The 17017-nt window shown below is 43.6% G+C and overlaps 1 protein-coding gene across 1 annotated transcript in view; it reads right to left on the minus strand.

The window, feature by feature from the left end:
- Positions 1 to 3850, minus strand: part of LOC108573002 — an 11927-nt gene extending 8077 nt beyond the window's left edge. Inside the window, exon 1 of the mRNA XM_017935349.1 lies at positions 3122 to 3850. Coding sequence (XP_017790838.1) covers positions 3122 to 3637 — 516 coding nt within the window. The 5' untranslated portion in view covers positions 3638 to 3850. The remainder of the gene's footprint in view (positions 1 to 3121) is intronic.
- Between the last annotated feature and the right edge of the window lie 13167 nt (positions 3851 to 17017).

Here is a 17017-nt window from a genome sequence, read left to right on the forward strand (position 1 = left end):
TAATAAACACTTATTTCTCACAGAAAAAATATATAAATTCTCGATTCAAAATTAAATATACTTTTCGATTATAGAAAAAAGAAGCTAGAACCTATTTCCGGGACACCGTGTACACGCGGGGCAAATTTTTGCTGACACGGAAAAACCATTTTGTCGGTGTCAGTTCGCGAAGCAGGCGTATTTCACATTTCGAAAGGAGACATCGTCGTCGCTGGTACATTTACATTCGAGGGGGAGAAGAACCAGCCGCGAAGTCGGAGAATACAACCGTCTGTGCACCAGTACACATACTTCGTGTTCGGTTCCGTCGAAGACGTTGTAAAAGTCTGCCTCCTGACAGTCTGCTTTACGTTCTCTTCGACGGTGAACTTGCCAACCGAGAATTTCGAAATTTCCCCGAGTGCGGGTTGTAAAACTTTAACACGCTCCTCTCCCTAGCCCCGAACATCAATGAAACCGACTGTAATACGCCTTTAAGTGGAACACGTCTTAATTTATTAACCTTCTCCCTCTTTTTTTTTATTTTCCTCCTCAAGCCCCCCCCCAATTTAACAGACTTGCTTCTATCGAAAAAATTACCATTATTCTCTTGCCTCCAGAGTCGAGAATTCTAAAGAATTTTCTATACCCTGTAACAATCCTTAAGCTAAAACAGTATTTTTCCTTAAAACTCGACGGAGATGGACGGGAAAATGATCGATTACACGCGAAAAGCTGCGAGAGATACCTTTTAACCCTTTGACTACGAAATGCGTATACATACGCTCTCGCAGATTTATCAATATTTACGAAAGGCGTATATATAGGGAAGAATCGGGGAAGTGTTAGAGTGTTAGAAAAGCACGAACAATTCCTCCTTTCGCGACATGATCGCTCCTACCGAATGCAGTGCTAGGTCAATGCAAAACAGTTGACACTGATCGAGGTGAAAACTATCGGAGATTTTTCCTCGCTTCGTCTAATTTTTTGAAGAAAGTAAAATAGGTATAGCTTTTGCGTGTATAATTTACCTGAATAATAATGGATTATGTGTTACGATTGCTGCGAATGGGCACACGAAAGGTGCAGCGGTGGGCCGCAGTGAAAGGGTTAATTATCGAATTGTTAATGCTACCCAAGAGTATTAATCCTTCTCCACAAAAGAAATCCTGGAAATCTTTGGCCTTAAAAAAGTCTACTTCGCGGAACGGGCAGCGCCATTCGGTGGAACGATCTATCCAGAGAATCCAGGCTCAATCGAAGGACGCGACGCGGAAGGGAGGGCAGAGGAGCGAGCACAATGAGCGCAGGATATCGAGCAGAGCCGGTCGGCTCGCAGGAAATTTATGGCACGTCGCGAGATCCGCCTTGGCGTGCAATAAGATAGCGAGTTTGCGTGCCGGCCACGGGAATAGAGCGTAGGTGTAAGTTTATGCGGGTCGTTCCGTGCACGGCCGCCTCGTTTCCTCCATAATTCCGGCCGGTTTCACCAAACTATCCTCTGTGTAAGTGCGCCTGTGCTATCTCTCTCTCTTTTCGTGTGCATCGAGCCCGAGGCGTGTACTTCTACCGCTGAAATATCGTCACGAGTGTCCGGCTGGCCGTGTTTCAGGTAGCCACTCGTCGATACCTGCCTCGCCGAGAACCCAGTCGGAGAGGTAACATCGTGTAATTTCCAAGGAGTAAGAACAACCGTTGACCTTACACCGAATGAAAAATTCGAGGGGTTTTAATATCGCGGAGCAACAAGGTTCAATCGTGGCACGATAACCCCTGCGTAATCGTGTCCTCGATTCTTCCATTCGTCGACACTAGGCGAAACAAGATTTACGATTCGTGTGTATTCGTTTTGTAAGGATTCCGGGATTCTACCCGGCGACGAGAGCGGTGTATATTGCATAGAATGTGTCTTTTTTTCTTTTCTTGTTTCTTCTCGTTTCGCGAGGAGAAATCGACGACACGGGGGCTGATATACGCTGTTCCGTAGAATCGAGATTGGGTTCCTTCGATTGCCGCGGTTCTTTGGTAGTTTACCGGAGTAAAGGCGGTAGTTGATTAAATTTAACCTAGATTCACGGTACTCGCGGTGAAGTATTTGATTAGACACGAGCGAATGATCACGCGTCTAGTTTAGAGACGTATCTGTGCCTTGGATCGGGCCTGCGGTGATTGGGGATTAACGCCCGCCATCTTGGAGAACGCTGGCTGATTACTGCGCGGTACGATCTTTGCTAATTTTTTCGAAACGGATTTTTTACAAGTATCTTGCTTTTTGAACAATTTTTATCTAGTATCTTACATACTTTTTTTATTTCTAAACGTTACAATATCACTGACAGATTTGGAACAGTTATTTCCCATAATCTCCATCCACTGTTCCCCTTAAAACACCTGTAACCTAACCTCAATCATCAAAATCTCTCCGCAAACGTCCGCAATACCCCAGACAGACTTGTCAAATAATTATTATCCACAGTAACTCATCATTCCCTCCAAAATATCTCTAACCTAACCTCAAATCATTAGAACCTAACCTCAAAACCTCTTCACAGTACCTCAGACAAATTAACCAGCAATTATTTCCCACCATAACTCACAGTTTCCCTTAAAACATCTGTAACCTAACCTCAATCATCCAAATCTCTTCACAAACGTCCACAATACCTCAGACAGACTTGTCAAATAATTATTATCCACAGTAACTCACCATTCCCTCCAAAATATCTCGAACCTAACCTCAAAACCTCTTCACAGTACCTCAGATAAATTAACCAGCAATTATTTCCCACCATAACTCACAGTTTCCCTTAAAACATTTGTATCCTAACCTCAATCATCCAAATCTCTTCACAAACGTCCACAATACCCGAGACAGACTTGTCAAATAATTATTATCCATAGTAACTCACCATTCCCTCCAAAACACCTCTAACCTAACCTCAAAACCTCTCCAAAACAGTCTGCAACACCTCAAACTCCCCCCAACAATCCACAGTTCCCTTCAAAACACCTGTAACCCAACCTCAACCCCTCAAAATCTCTCCAAAACGTCCCCAACCCCCCACACAAACTCACCAAACAATTACCCCCCACAGTAACCTCTAAACCTAACCTCAAACCAGAACCAAAAAATTCCACTTACCTGTCTGGAAGCAGTAGGCGTAGGTGGTTCCGATGGTTCCTTCTGTTGCGCGTTTTGGGCCTGTTTCCTCCTGGTTGGTCCAGCGGGAGCCGGTGTCTGTGCAGACGCGCTTCCTCCACCTCCACCACCTCCTCCCCATTTGATCACGTGAGGTCCGGAATTCTTCCTCGGCGGTGGACCGAGCCTCTCCGTAGGCTCGTCCGGCGGCGAGCCAAGTGCACCGCCTGTTGGCGGTGTGAGGAACAGGTGAGTCCGGTAACCGTATCCCTGGTGCTCGTGATCGGCCATCGATGGAAAGTAGCCGAACTCCCTGCTTCGTCGGATCGGTGCGCGCGTCCCGACGGCCGACTGGCCGGCGCCGCGCACCACGCCGAACCGCGTCCCCGTGTAACCCAAAGTGGACGGCCCGTAAGGGGCTCCCAGGACCGACCGACCCTCCAGTCCGCCTCCTCCTCCTCCTCCACCACCACCGAGTCCCTTCTCGCCGCCGAAGTTCTTGCGGAACATAAGATTCATGACTAATTTGTTTCTCGACCAACGTGAGTGGACACAGACAGAGAGGTAGATAGATGATGAACACAGAGATATACAGATGACAAACAAAGACAAAAGAACAAAAATAGAGAGACAGAGAGAGAGAGAGAGAGAGAGTATTTGAGAGTAATACTGTTGTCACGAGTGTTTTTTTTTTTACTGGTTTTTCTGATTCACTGTGGTATGTAGATTGTGTGTAATGTTGATTTCGTGGCCCAAAGGTGGTCGGTTTCTGGGGCTATTTATACAGGATGGAAGAAGAAGCAGCGCCGGTGGTGGTGGTGACGGTTTGTTCGAAAGCGTCTCTAGGCAGCTTCCCTATGATTTCCTTCCTTTTTAGTATTCCGCGTGATCGGTTTAGTTTCAATTCTAGCTTTCTATTTCGTTCAAATTGGTTCACTTTAGAGTGAAAGGGTAGATCGAGTCCGGAGCACAGCAGTCTTCCGGCGGATCGACGAGCCGCTGCTGTCGAGCTTCATTCGCGGGGTCAACGCCCTTACACTTGCGTGAAGAGTATCAGTTCTCCACACTTTTCGTATTCTTCGTGAGGGATCAGATCGAACGTAGAGGAAGATTTGTTAGGATTAAACAGGTGTGGATAGTTGTTTTTGTCAGAGTAAAAATTCATTTGGTTATTCGTTTGGTTAGAGGATTCCTTGTCGTGCACACTCTCGAGCGTTAGAAGAACGAAGCTAGAACCGCCTCCTCGTTCCGATCTTCTCCTTTTTCCCAGTTGAACAGAAACTTTCCTTCTCTAGCTAATCACCACTCTGCCTTTAGCGAATTATCTACCCTTCGACAGACCGTCTTCCTAGTTTTCTTCCCCTGTGACAACTCTGTGCCCAGGTTCTCGAACCGGAAGAAACGCGATTACGCTGTCCGCTTACGCACGAGACTCTCTCTGCTAGATTAACCGAAAGCCCTACCACGTCGTTTGGCCAGCGTAAACCTGACTAATTTCTCGTCCGCGATCGCATTCCCGTTCTCCACTTGGCTGGCTACCATTCCGTTTCGCGTCTTTTTCACCTTAATCTAACGTGTCCCTCGTCCAAGTATCGTCATCTAGATGAAAGTATTAATAAAAAAGGCCGGGTACGAAGCGATATGGTGAGATCATCGTGATGAACACACGCGGTGTTAGATACCCAGCTGCCAGCAAACGTGAACGCGATTCTAACCACGCTCGATTTAGCTCCGTTGCTACTTCAAGGTCCGAGAATTATAATTACGCCGCGGAAATGAGGGATCGCGTGTCACGCGGGAATCACGGATCTTCGTTTATCGTTCTAACGGAGACAGACCCCCTCACGTTCGGCGAAACAACCATTGTTCTAGCCCGGTTTTCTAGTTGAAACTTTTCTGTACTCGTCTGTGATCTCTTCTTTGACAGAGGCGAACGAGTTCGCATTGTTCGATCGTCTTTTCTTCGTTGAAACGTGTAACGATCCTTCGTTGACAGGGTTATTTAGTTTTACGAAGAATTTCGTAGCAATTTCTCACTCGCGCTGTTTATCGCACGGCTAAACTATCCAACGTCTAACGACGAATCTTCATTAGAGCAGACCAAACAACCCTTTTTCTCGCACACACTGGTCTTCGTACGCCGGAATCTTCCAATATCCAATAATCTTCGCCGGGAGTGCCAAACAACCCCTCATTACTAACACATCGACTGTTCAACCAATATCAAGGATGAAGTTTACAGTGGATCCAAACTTCTGAGACGATAAAATTCATCTAAAAAGCGAATCTCGGTGGAATTATTTTCAAGAATTAAGTAACACTTGTGTGAATGTCTCTATCTGTGAGGAACGTAACACCGAGACAATCATTTTCCACTTGTCACACAGGTAAATCACTTAGCGTATAGCTTCTTTAACCACGAATAACTACTTGAAACTTTGCACGACGAGTAATCACGAAGACGACACCACGAAACTAGTAAATTAAAATTGCAACGACTATAATACCTCCTATAATGCGACATTTGACGAAGAAACGAGTGAACTGTTGCTCGGTTGGTCTCTCCTGGCATAAGCGACGCATCCGCGGCGCCGTGGGCCGTGAAACATGGCCTCCACACTGTGGAGGACTGTTTGCCCGACCCAGCGACACTGACTATAATAGTCGCGAGCCTCTCGATTGATCTGCCGCAGCCGCAAGGACTGTCTTGTCACGATAGCGTTCGCTGTTTACGGCGCAGCCTGTGAAACGCGGACTGACGCCGCTGGAGTCGTTTCAGGCTTCGATACCTGCGAGAGAGAGAGTTCAACCTGTGTCGAGAATCGTGGAACATCGAGTGGACGGTTCGATCTGTCGATTAGGGTTGAATAATTCCGATGGATTAGACGAGATTGATTTAGGTGGATCGAAAAGGTGTGTTCGATGGTTCGAGGTGGACACGAAGAAGGTCGAGGACATCGTTGGTCGGTTAGAGACTCTTCTGGAAGTTAGTTGGGTTGGAAAGAGCGGTGAGAATGTTCTCATTTGGGACTGGGAAGAGAAAGATTATGTTGATTTTAATTCACCGAGTGATAGAATATTTAGAATTTTTGTTGTAAGAGGAGAATTGTCGATGAAAGTTGGATTGGAAAGAGAGTTAGGCAACTGATACCAAAATTGATCTTCCACCATGTTGATGAAATAAAAATTATTTTAGTCTACGATCAGTATTTGGAAAAAATTGAATACGTTTGTTATAATTGCTAGCAGAATTGATCTTCCACTATGTTGCTAAATTAAAAATGATTTTACTCTGCAATCAGTACTTGGAAAAAGTTTCATACTTTTGTTACAACTGATAGCAAGATTGATCTTCCCTACGTTGATAAATTAAAAATGATTTTATATCTACAATCAATACTCGCAAAAAGTTGAATAGTTTTGCTAGAACTGACAGCAAAATTGAACTTATACGATTTAACTCTACGATTAGTACTTGGAAAAAAGTTAACGGCAACCTTGATCTTCCCTACGTTGCTAAATTAAAAACGACTTAACCCTACCAATAGTTCTTCGAAAAAGGTTAATACTTCCGCTACAACAGACAGCAAAATCGAGCTTCCCTCTGTTGCTAAATTAAAACCAACTTGACCCTACGATTACTATCCGGAAAAAGCGAGTATACTAATGAAACCTCTCCACTAGACCTCCATTATTCCAGGATCTCATGGTAAAGAAGCCCGGTCTTCCTTCTTCTCTTAAACAAAAATTCCGAATATCCTTGCCTTCGCTTCCAGATCCTCCTTCACTTTTCCTCAATTTCCCAAGTGTCCTCCACTATCCTCTGTCACAGTAGAAAGAACCTTCGAGTCCCTCTCTTTGAAAACGTGCATTCTTTACGTTCACCAAGTACTCAAACCGTCTGGTGAATCCGTCGAGGTAGCCCAGCCTAGACGCGTTTCACACGGACAAAAAAAAAGAAAGATAACAAGCTTCTTCCGATTCTCTCACTTTGCTACACGATTCGATCCTCCGCGTAGCCAAGTTCTGTTCAGCTGGGACACGGAGAATTAATCGTCACGGCGGAACGGCGGTTCTTCTTCCTGGAAGTTCGAGCGATAATTCTCGAACCGGTCTCTGCAGTCGACTGGCAACCGCCTTGCTATTTCGCGTTGCGACACTTGGCCAGGGCGCGCGTGCACGACAGTAATCGTTTTCGTTCGGTGATTTGCGAGGCAAAACGAACCGCGTGTTAAACTAGCCGTCTCGACGATCCTCGACGCTTCGCTGTTCAAAAAAACAACGGAGAAAAACCCCCTCGACGATGAATCTTTAGCCGCCTTCGACTGCTTTCGTTCGCTCGCCGCCGCAAACGCACCTCCGCGACTCGACGAGAGAAGAAAGAAAGCGATACAGCAAGCGATAAACGTGTGTGTCACCCAACGATGGACGAAAACAGTTAGCTACGGAGAAAATCGTATTACGTTAGCTGTTACTTCTACGTCTACTCGAAAAAGTACAGAGCGAAGCGTGACAAAAACAGAAAAAGAGGATACCTCGAGTAACGACACAAAGGATTTATCTCGTCGATCCTCAAATTCAGGGGCCCGAGATTCCTCCGGGTCCCGGCTAACTTGAGTCTCTGAGATAGTAAGGAGAGTTAGATCGAGAAACAGGTTTTCCAATGAAACAATAACGAAACAAATTTGGAGAAGTTGTTATTACGAAAAAAAAGGGGGAGACAAAAGGGGTGCGTTGCAAAAGAAACCAGGACAACGGAGAACAGATTGATGTACACTGTTAGAGCTGTCGTTCTCCTCCTCCTCTAAATACGATTCACGAAACGTATACAAGAACAACAACGATGTCTATGTAACACAGTAGAACAGTCGCGCGACGATCACGCAGGTTGTGTCGTTCGAACTCGTGTCCCCGGGTAGTACCTGATGCTTATTAGGCCTGGTCGCGTTGTCGAGAGAAGACTGTGCAACGAAGTGTACGAGAACCAGATGTTGCGGCAACCAGCGGCAAAACGAATAGAAAAACACACAGGCAAACACTACGCGATAGATAGACACGTGTTCCGCTATGCGGCTAGATCGATCTGCTATTGAAATATTCACAGGTTTGATGTGTGTCGCGAGCAGTCAAGGCCGACGGATAGATGGATAGACGGACGACGACTGGTAACCCTGGTCAACTTGTGATTCCTCCACGCAATTCGATACCTCGATCAAAATATCGCGATCGATAGAAACGGCGTGGCCGCCGCCGCACCACGTGTCCTCCGCGACTGACTTTGCGAGAGTGAGGGAGGGTTGTAGGTTCGCCACGCGACCGACAGACTCGCACTGAGCGTTGTACGAGGCGTCGCGACGCTGACCAGCCACGACGACGTCGCTCTCTATGTATGCGTGTCTGTGTGTTTATACCACTGGCTGCGTTTTCACACGCTGGTCGAAGTGAACGACGAAGGAGACACGCGTGTAATTCGGGATGAAGCTCTTTGCTCGAGGTGATCTTCGAGAGACACAGAGACCTTCGGAGAATCGCGAAGAATTTTGTCGAGACGGTAAACAGTTGGCACTTGCTCTGATCGCTCTTTGTGTTACAACAAACGGTGTCGAGAGAAGGTTGATCGTTTGTTGGCGATGTGTTTGGTTTAAGGTTGGATTGTTGCGAGGATCACGTGGAACGATCGTGTGGATTTTCGGTGGAACGGAGGGATTTTCGGGGCGATTGCTGGCGTTCCTAGAGAGGTATCCGGAGTTCGAAGGTGTCGAGAGGCGGTTGGCACCGGCGCGACGAATCAGCGTGAGGCGTCGCGACGCGCGCCAGGACTGCGAATAGCTGGGGTTCTTGACGCGAGCTTGCGTGAGCGCTTCGAGTGCTCTCTTTATTCTTCCGCGGTGAAATGCTTATAAATTGTTTTTTTTTTTTACTCTACATTACCGACTGATGACTATTAGATATGCGTGGATTACTACCAGAGTGAAATGTTTGAAAAACAATTTTTTTCTCTTTGGACTGCTGCCACTCTGAGAAATCAGTTAACCTTGTTGAATATTATTAGAACGTATTTATCGCGGTTGAAGAAAAAGCTCCGAAGGATTTCGTCGAAGGTTTCTTTATCGCGGAACAAATATGATCACGCGAAACGGTAATAATTTCATTACATCGACAAGCTGAGTAAACTTTTACACACCAACGCGGTTGCAAAATGCAAAATTCGTTTTGCTCGGGTTGAAACTGCAACGACGAATTGTCGGAAGAGGTAATCGCGTCTGGCGGAATATGGAACGCGTTTTTAACGCTCGAAACGCGAGATAATCGGTCGGAAAACATTGCCGTCGTAAACGTCGAAATTCGTTTTCGGGCGACAAACGCGTCTCATTGGTGGAGAACGACGTGAGAAATAACTGTTATTGCTCGGTGTACCGGGTGGTGAAATGTGCAGGGAGGAAGGGAAAACTGGAAATTGTGTAAATGTTAAATTCATGTTTACGACAGCTTTCTCTGTGGTACGATAATGGGAAAAAAATATTATTCGAAGGTTCGATTTCACCCTGCTGATAAATTTCGAAATGAATTCCGATCTACGTCGGACGCGTGAAACTTTTAACTTGCACGATTTTAGAATTGCAAATTAATTCGCGTTGAATAAAAGAAAAAATAGGACAGAATTTTATTTCACACACAGTTCACTTTACACCACTGTTTTTGATATAAAAAATTCTATTCTACTCGCAGAGATAAATTTCAAAAAATGTAGCCTCATGGACGTGTAAATCAACAAGTGTTTCATATAGCTTCATTTATTCCAAACACTGCAGGAAATGTGTAAAAAAAAAAGAAGAGGAACCTGGTTAAATCTCTTAACCGATATCTAAAACATTTGACAAGAAAGGTTCGAAGGGTAGAAACGATTCGTGGAAGATAACGCGCAGATTTCACGGTTGCGCGACCAGTCGAAGTGATATGAACAATCGAACCGCCTCCATTTCTCTTTCGCGTGATTTACACCGACAGACCGTCACCATAATTCAGAATATCGCGCGTGTCCCGCGAATGAAAGAACGCCGTGTGTTCGATATCTCGCTAAAAATCGCAGTTCGCCACGAAAATTCTCTCGAACTTTTCACGGATCTCTTCCTGGTTCGCCAGGTCAATGAACAGTAGAAGAAGCCTGATGGATCGTCTCCGTGGAAGCTTCTCTCACATTACGAATTTACGAATCGTTCGCCAAGTTGGCAACACTTCTTGATAAAGTGCAGCAGCCCGGCAGGAAGCTGGAAGATGCTGTTCGATGTATCCGTTACGAGGGAAGAAGCCACGCTAGCAACGCCATTATACGCTCGTTACCTAATTTCGAGAGAGAAACGTCTCGTGGGAACGATGCTTTTGCTGAAGATAAAATGGCTGATAACGGTGCTCGTCGATTATAAAGCGTTTCTGTGAGAAGGATAGTGTGTGTGTGGTTTAGAGAGCAAGAAACGATGGATTAGATAGATGAATGTGGATTCGAAGTCAGAGGTTTCATTTTGCGGGTGACTGGATTGCCAATTCACTTATAAGGATTGTCGACAGATTTTCTTCGTGTATTTTAAAATAGGAGAAATGTAGGAAGCATTTTGTATTTATGAGAGATTCCACTGAGAGCTGTAGATCACTTGGATCACTCTTTCTAAGTTCTCTATTGAGAGCTGTGGATCACTATTTTTCTGAGCTCTCTATTGAGAGTTGTAGATCACTTGGATCACTCTTTCTAAGTTCTCTATTGAGAGCTGTGGATCACTATTTTTCTGAGTTCTCTACTGAGAGTTATAGATCACTTGGATCACTCTTTCTAAGTTCTCTATTGAGAGCTGTGGATCACTATTTTTCTGAACTCTCTATTGAGAGTTATAGGTCACTTGAATCACTCTTTTCCTGAGCTCTCCATTGAGAGCTGTGGATCACTATTTTTCTGAGCTCTCTACTGAGAGTTGTAGATCACTTGGATCACTCTTTCTAAGTTCTCTATTGAGAGCTGTGGATCACTATTTTTCTGAACTCTCTATTGAAAGTTATAGATCACTTGGATCACTCTTTCTAAGTTGTCTATTGAGAGCTGTGGATCACTATTTTTCTGAGCTCTCTATTGAGAGTTGTAGATCACTTGGATCACTCTTTCTAAATTCTCTATTGAGAGCTGTGGATCACTATTTTTCTGAGCTCTCTATTGAGAGTTATAGGTCACTTGGATCACTCTTTTCCTGAGCTCTCCATTGAGAGCTGTGGATCACTATTTTTCTGAGCTCTCTACTGAGAGTTGTAGATCACTTGGATCACTCTTTCTAAGTTCTCTATTGAGAGCTGTGGATCACTATTTTTCTGAGCTCTCTATTGAGAGTTGTAGATCACTTGGATCACTCTTTCTAAATTCTCTATTGAGAGCTGTGGATCACTATTTTTCTGAGCTCTCTACTGAGAGTTATAGATCACTTGGATCACTCTTTCTAAGTTCTCTATTGAGAGCTGTGGATCACTCTTTTCCTGAGCTCTCTATTGAGAGTTATAGGTCACTTGAATCACTCTTTTCCTGAGCTCTCCATTGAGAGCTGTAGATCACTTGGATCACTCTTTCTAAATTCTCTATCGAAAGCTGTAGATCACTGAGATCACTCTTCTATTCTTCACACCCTCAACGTAAATGAATAACGAACGAAGGGAAACAAAGAGCGAAAAAAAGAATTAGCGTTTAATTCGAAGTCAGAGATTTAATTTTCTGAACGACTGATTCGCCAATTCACTTATACGAATTGTCGACAGATTTTCCTCCTGTATTTTAAAACACAAGAGTACATACTCTACAGGAAGTATTTTGTATTTATGAAAGATTCCATTGAGAGCTGTGGATCACTTGGATCGCTCTTTCATCGAGCTCTATTCCACTCTATAGACAACTTGGATCACTCTTCTATTTTTCACACGTTCAACCTGAATGAATAACGAAAGAAGAGAAGGGGAAGAAGAGCGGGAAAAAAGGAGAAATTTCATAGTCATTAGCGTTTGATTAGTTCCACTGAGGAACCACGCACAAGTATCATCCTCCACGGCGGAGAAATGTCGGCCCGCGCTACTGGTCTGACTACCGGCATATTCTACTGCGCGCTTCCAATGAGCAACGCCCTTATTTGAAATTAGCAGAACAGCTATGAATTCATTTCTCTCGTTTCTCCCTTACATTTCACTCTCGCTAGAATTCTCCTCTTTCATCAATTAATTAACCAAATAATTTTTACAAATCACAAAAATTGAAGATCAGTTGTGTTAAATAGAAACCATATCGTTTTTCTTTTTTTCTTTTTACGACGAACAAAAGGCAATAAGCCAGACGGGTGTTATTTACACGTCGTCGATACACCGGGTAGCATATTCTTGGCATTCGTCGCTGGACTAAAGTTAACGTACGTATTAACGGCGTGGCTGGCGATAGAACAGAAACTATGAATACTTCAAGGTGGTCGATGTGGAAGAGATGATCGCGGTGATTCTAGCGCATGAAATCGGTGGAAACGCAGCGTCGATCCAGCAATGTCACGGCGATCGATGCTCAACCTTGATCTACAGACTGATCGAAACGAAACGACTTCGTTAATCTTCTTAATGGCGGCCGCTCCACATTTGCCAGCGGAACGATTTTTCGATGACAGGATAGGCCGCTTCTGGACAATTAGAATGGGGAGTGCCTTCGTGAAACTGGGTGGAATTTCTAATGGAAACTTTCTTTTTTCCATAATTTCTCTCGTAAGTGTTTATTTCACGCTTCTAACGAGTATTTTTTTAATAACATTTGGGCGAATTTTAAAGTGAGAAATTTGTTGATCGTCAAATTTCTAAAGAAATGGAAATTTAATTTTAACACAGAACTTGAGGTACTCTATAGGCTTGAAAAAAATACGTGTCGAATATTTTTATGAGATCTATCATGTACTGGAATTTTATTAAATTTCAAGGCAAACTTTCAATTTTTTTTTATAACTTTCGGGCGAATTTTAAAGTGAGAATTTTTGATAATCGTCAAATTTTCATAGAAATGGAAATTTAATTTTAACACAGGATTTGAGGATCTCTATGTCGAATACTTTACGAGATCTATCAAACACCAACATTTTATCAGATCTCAAGGCAAACTTTCAATTTCTTTTACAACCTTTCGGCGAATTTTAAAGTGGTCATTTTTGATAATTTCATCATCGTCAAATTTTCATAGAAACGGAAATTGAATTTCAAGGATCTCCCAATCGAATATTTTACGAGATCTACCACATACCAAAACTTCATCAAAATCTACGATTATAGATGTTCTCTCATTAGTTACAATCGATTTTTCCAGAGCCGCCTATCGCGACGAAAATTTGCTTCCGTAAAAACGCGGCGTTAAGTGGCTCCATAATGGCGGTCGCGCGACTTACACAGTTGGTAATCTCACGGCGACTTTGCGCCAGGAATCCACGCGAAAGTGGAAGGGAGAGGTTAAACTTGAACCCGGCCGGTTCAAGTGCGCGGTTCACCGTTTATCGTTCGTCGATTCGGTCACGTGAGACCGCGTTATCGTGGTCGATGAACCTCCAATACCGCAATCTCTCCTTCCTTTCCTTCTTATTATACCTACAGTCACGATACTTCTATCAGAATATCTTCAACTCCTTCGCTATTCTTTCGCAATCTTACTACCAAATTTCGCAACGTCGTCACGCCTTCTAATCACGAATCACACAGAATATGACAAAAAAAAAAAAGAATTACACCTCTTTAACCCTCTCACAATTTCGACAATTACACAATTTCCCAAAAAATTCAGCATCACTTCAAATTTCACCGAAGAAATGCAATTTAAATCGCATAAAATCTTTCGTACAAACACACCGGGTGTCCCAATACTCGCGAACGCGAGTCTGCGCGCATCGATTAAAAGATCGTTAACTCGGAGGTTTAAAAAGGTGCGGAATCGAATTATCTCAGCACGATTACAGCGCGATAAAAGACACAAAGAGGGGAGAAAAAAAAAAGACAGCTGTTCTGAATGAATTATTCAACGGGTTGAAGCGTAAAACTGGCGTTCGTACGAGCGAGACAGTTTCGTACGTGATCATCGATACTCCACGCTGTCACGAAACTTCCACGAAGTTCAAGTATCCATTCGCTTCGCGCAACATTCGAACAAATACCAGCCAGACACACGAATTTCGCGTGTCGGAACGAGCGCATCGGCGAGCTTCGCGCAACGAAGGCCGATAAAAATCACGCGACTGCTGCTTTTTACGAGTGACCGCGGAAAAAGGTGTGTCGAACGGTGACAGAGAAATAGTAGAAACGGGTGAAATTGATAACAGAGAAGGAAAGAACCGACGTTCTTCTTCTGTGTGCGCGCGAGGAAAAATGGCGGCAGGTTTTTTCGCGTCGGAGCAGACTTTCCGTGGAAAATGTAATATTGAGAAGAAGTGGATTTCGACGGGGGGATATTCGAATTATTTTAGAGTACGTGTGGAGAGATATTGGATGGCTGAGGATATTTGCAAATCTTGGACGAGAACGTTGATGGAAATATAAGAAGCTAAGCAAGGAAGTATGTACGAAGGATCAGATGTATTGTAGAATTTTTCGATACGTTCGTCATATTGGAAGAAATTCAGCGATTTTTTCTTCTTTTTTTAAGTAAGTTCGAGGTTAGATCCGACCGCCATATTGGATATTTCTACAAGGCAATGCACTTAGAAGTTCTTTACTTAAACTGGTATCGTAGCTGTTTAAATGAGAAACTTCAAACAGGTATGCCTTCATATCGGGTATTTCGCTGAACTTTTACATCGGAAGTTCAAAGGATACATTATAGCTTGCTCGTGCTATTAATCATCTTCAGCCTGTAAGTCCGTATAGAAGATCAAACGTTATTCTTTCTTAGAAAAATCCCCTGTCTATGGAACTGGTGAATTATCGCGTGTTAACTTTGGACAAACTTTGCTACCATTTTTGCTTCATTCTTTCTCTGTTGCGCCTCTTGACTTATGAATTATTATATATCGTTAATTAAATGGGATATATTCGCTGAAAATTCTAACATTTTAGTGGTACTTTGATTTTTCTGACTTAGTTACTTATCGATATTCTCATTTTTTAGTTGAATTTAATTCGCCTTAAATCAATCCTTAAATTTTGCTTAAAATTCAATCCTTTGAGTACTCTCGCTTTAACTTAATAATAGAAATTTAAAATTTTGAAACGCAAAAACGGAAGATTTTGCTGATAATCTTGTGGCGACTGCATTAGTCCTTAGTCCTGCGACTTAGTCCTGGCGACTCTTGGCCTCTTTCCAAATATCTCCGAGTTTCTTCGTCCTCGAGGACAAGAGTATGTCCTCGGCAATGTAGGCCCGCGCCCCCACTTCCTGGGACTTTCCCAGGGAAAAGGGGCTACTTAAGGGAGCCCCGAAAAAGGCACGAGGCCTTTCTGCGCGCATCGTATCGCCTTACATCTAAAATTACTTTAATTATTACCGACTGAATAAATATATTTTTGTTGAACAACTTTGCGAGTAATCATTTACACCACGTCACTTCCAAAATCTGCCACAGCGAAAGGGTTAAATTCTTTTAAAAACAAGTGAACGAATAAGTGGACCAAAATGAAAGCTAAAGAAACACAGCGAACTCTTACAAGAAAAAAATAAAAAACAGTCTCACTTTTTACAAAAATTTTTAATATTTCTTTCTTTGATATACAAATTTTCGAATGCTCCAAAAATCTTTGCAAAAAGATTTCCAAACGATTCCAAATAAAAATAATACCAAGTAGTCCCCCAATTTCTCCGCGTTCCCTCTATTCCACGAGGAAACAAAAATTCAACATCAAAGTCCCCAATCTCCCTTCTTAAACGAATCTCCAAAGAACCGCCACCCTCGACAATAAACCACTCGGTTCAAAAGAATCGAGCTTCTCGCGGGGAATTCGATTTGTGTTACACACAGTGTGGAAAGCAGCCGGAAGGGACGAATCGATTTTCCACAACGGCCAGCGAAACTCGGTTCGATCGATGCCACCGTAGTTGCACGCGAAAACCGCTCGAAGGTGTGTAGAAAAGAAAAATTGCAACGCAAATGCGGTACTTACACCTAGCTGCGTATTTCGTACGCGTTCTATTCTGTCCGGTCGCGAAGCCCACCGGCCAGTAAAAAGTCATAAACTAATAAACAGTCCTTTCCAGCCGTCTTCCTAGCCCCTAACAAATTCCTTCCCTACCATAAAGCAGTTCAAGTCGCATCCTGGTCATGTTTCCTATCCCTCTTCGGGTTTTCCCCGAATTATTTCAACTTTTGCACACCACCTTCACCCTCACGTTCTCCTTCCACTAGTTTCCTAATGTCCAATCACACATCCGCATTTTTCGATTCCTTCGTATCCACCACCTTCAACTTCCAACCAATCACGACATACACCGAGCTAGTATATTCAAACGCACTACCACAAAATACAGAGTTGAAAAAACATTCTGACTGAGAGAGCAACATCATTTCACCATCACCATACCCTTCCGGAATTAATTTGTCGGGAGCGCAACGATACCAATTCGCGTTCGAGCTTAAACAGTTTCGTTCACGAGTCGAGCATCGTACAAAACACGCGACCATCTGAGAAAACACTGTCTATAGCGTTACTATTTTCAGAAATACAGTAAGTCGTGTTTTGCCTTGTTTCGGGGATGTTTCATTGAACCACGGTTACAAGAGCGTCACGTGAACGGCAAACAACTGGGCTATGTTTGCACGAAACGCATCTGTTTTTCCACCGAGGCTTCAACCGTGTCCGATTGTTTGCTCTTTTGGATTCGTTTTACGAGCCGCGTTGCGGTACGCTGAATGTTTGATTTGGTTTCCACGA

The sequence above is a fragment of the Habropoda laboriosa genome, unplaced genomic scaffold, assembly GCF_001263275.1.
Source record: "Habropoda laboriosa isolate 0110345459 unplaced genomic scaffold, ASM126327v1 scaffold102, whole genome shotgun sequence".
Lineage (NCBI taxonomy): Eukaryota > Metazoa > Arthropoda > Insecta > Hymenoptera > Apidae > Habropoda > Habropoda laboriosa.